Genomic DNA, 1,553 nt, shown 5'->3' with positions numbered 1-1,553 from the left:
AGGGGCGGGAAGGGCGCACCTCTGGGGGAGGGGAGAGGCACAGCAGGGTGGGACGGAAGGGGCCGCTGCGGGCAGAGCTGGCGGGGGTTGGGGGGACGGGAGCCGGCTGAGACGGGCTGCATCAGGGGAAAGGCGCAGCTGGACGCGAGCGAGCATCTGGGGTGATGGAGCCCATCTGAGGACCGGGGGCTGCGTCCGGGACGAGGATGCGCCTCTGATAGCTGTAGACGGGAGGAGGGGACCGTAGACGAATATTGGTGACACTTCTGAGAACTGGCCACAAGTGAATGGGGCACACACCTGTAGGGGAAAAGTACATGCTGGATGTGGGAAGGGCGTCTAGCTATGGAAGCATTTCTGGGAAGCAGGGGCCACAGCTGGATGTGGGGACCTATAGGGGCCACAGCTGGAGGAGGTGTAACAGCTGCATGTCGGAGACACATCTGGAGAAAAAGGAGCCACATGTGCACGAAGAATATGACTGGTGATGAGGGTCCGTGGCCGGATATAGGACCGCATCTGGAGATGGAACATCTTTAGAGGCAGGCACCACTGGATGTGGGGTGCAGCCAAGTATAGACACATGGAGGGGAGAGTTCCATATGACTGAGGCACTAGAGGTCACTGCCAATGTAGGAGACACTTCTGGAAGGGGAGGAGGTCTTGGCTAGAAGTTGAGAACACATCTGAGGAGGTGTCCACAACTGAGCTTAAGAGTCGTATTTTTTGGAGTGGGACCCCAACTGTACCTAGGAGGTCACATCTGTGGAAGAAGAAACCAGAGTTGGATTAGGGATCAGAATGACAAGCTCCAACTGTCCCTGGAATAATACAAGGGGTGGGAGGAGGCCCAAGAGAACGGGGGTGCATCCCACCCCGGGACTCGCCTGGATAGCAACACCGGCCCCAAAGAGGCAGGCGGAACATGGAGGGAGCGGGATACTTCAGGTGGGTATGGGTCTGATATCCTTGTGTACCGCCCCCCCCCTTCCACTCAGGCACCCCAGGATGGAGCCCCCGCCCGGCATGGCGGTGGGGCAGGAGGAGCAGGAAGAGCAGGAGCTGCTGGAGCGGGCCTTCTTCTCGTGGGCTGAGTTCAGCCGCTTCTTCGACGCGTGGTGCCAGCAGCGGCTGGCGCTCTTCTTCGTCCAGAGCTCCATGCACCTGACGCGCTGCCACTGGGCCAGGTTGCCCCCACTCTACACACTCATCGATGTGCTCAAGTACAGCTACGTGCGGCTCGTGTGCAAGGACGTGCGTGCTCCCAGCCGGCCTGCCATGGGGTGAGTGAGCTGGGGGAGAGGGAGGCAAGGCGGAAGGGTCCGCGCACAGCCCCGCCCACCCAGGCAGGGACTGGGAGAGAGACACGGACTAAAAAGGCTAAACACACCTTCCTGAGAGCGGGAGGCAGAGCGGGAGGGACAAAGGCAGGCGCACTGAGGGACACGGTGGGCTCCCCTTACCGACTTTATAACAGAGACCCATAGAGGGACGGAGAGTAAGTTAGACGTACACACCCGAGAGACAGAAGAGAAAGGAAGACAGGGGAAATT

At 60.0% G+C, this 1,553-nt stretch overlaps 1 protein-coding gene across 1 annotated transcript in view; it reads left to right on the top strand.

Annotated features, from left to right (window-relative positions):
- Positions 1-102: 102 nt before the first annotated feature.
- ZSWIM9 (zinc finger SWIM-type containing 9) overlaps positions 103-1,553 on the top strand; it is an 18,587-nt gene continuing 17,136 nt past the window's right edge. Inside the window, exons 1-2 of the mRNA XM_011378181.2 lie at positions 103-563; positions 999-1,283. Coding sequence (XP_011376483.1) covers positions 1,009-1,283 — 275 coding nt within the window. The 5' untranslated portion in view covers positions 103-563; positions 999-1,008. The remainder of the gene's footprint in view (positions 564-998; positions 1,284-1,553) is intronic.

Source organism: Pteropus vampyrus, unplaced genomic scaffold (genome assembly GCF_000151845.1).
Source record: "Pteropus vampyrus isolate Shadow unplaced genomic scaffold, Pvam_2.0 Scaffold333, whole genome shotgun sequence".
Lineage (NCBI taxonomy): Eukaryota > Metazoa > Chordata > Mammalia > Chiroptera > Pteropodidae > Pteropus > Pteropus vampyrus.
Note: the sequence above shows the minus strand (reverse complement) of the source record. Positions and strands in the feature narration are given on the sequence as shown.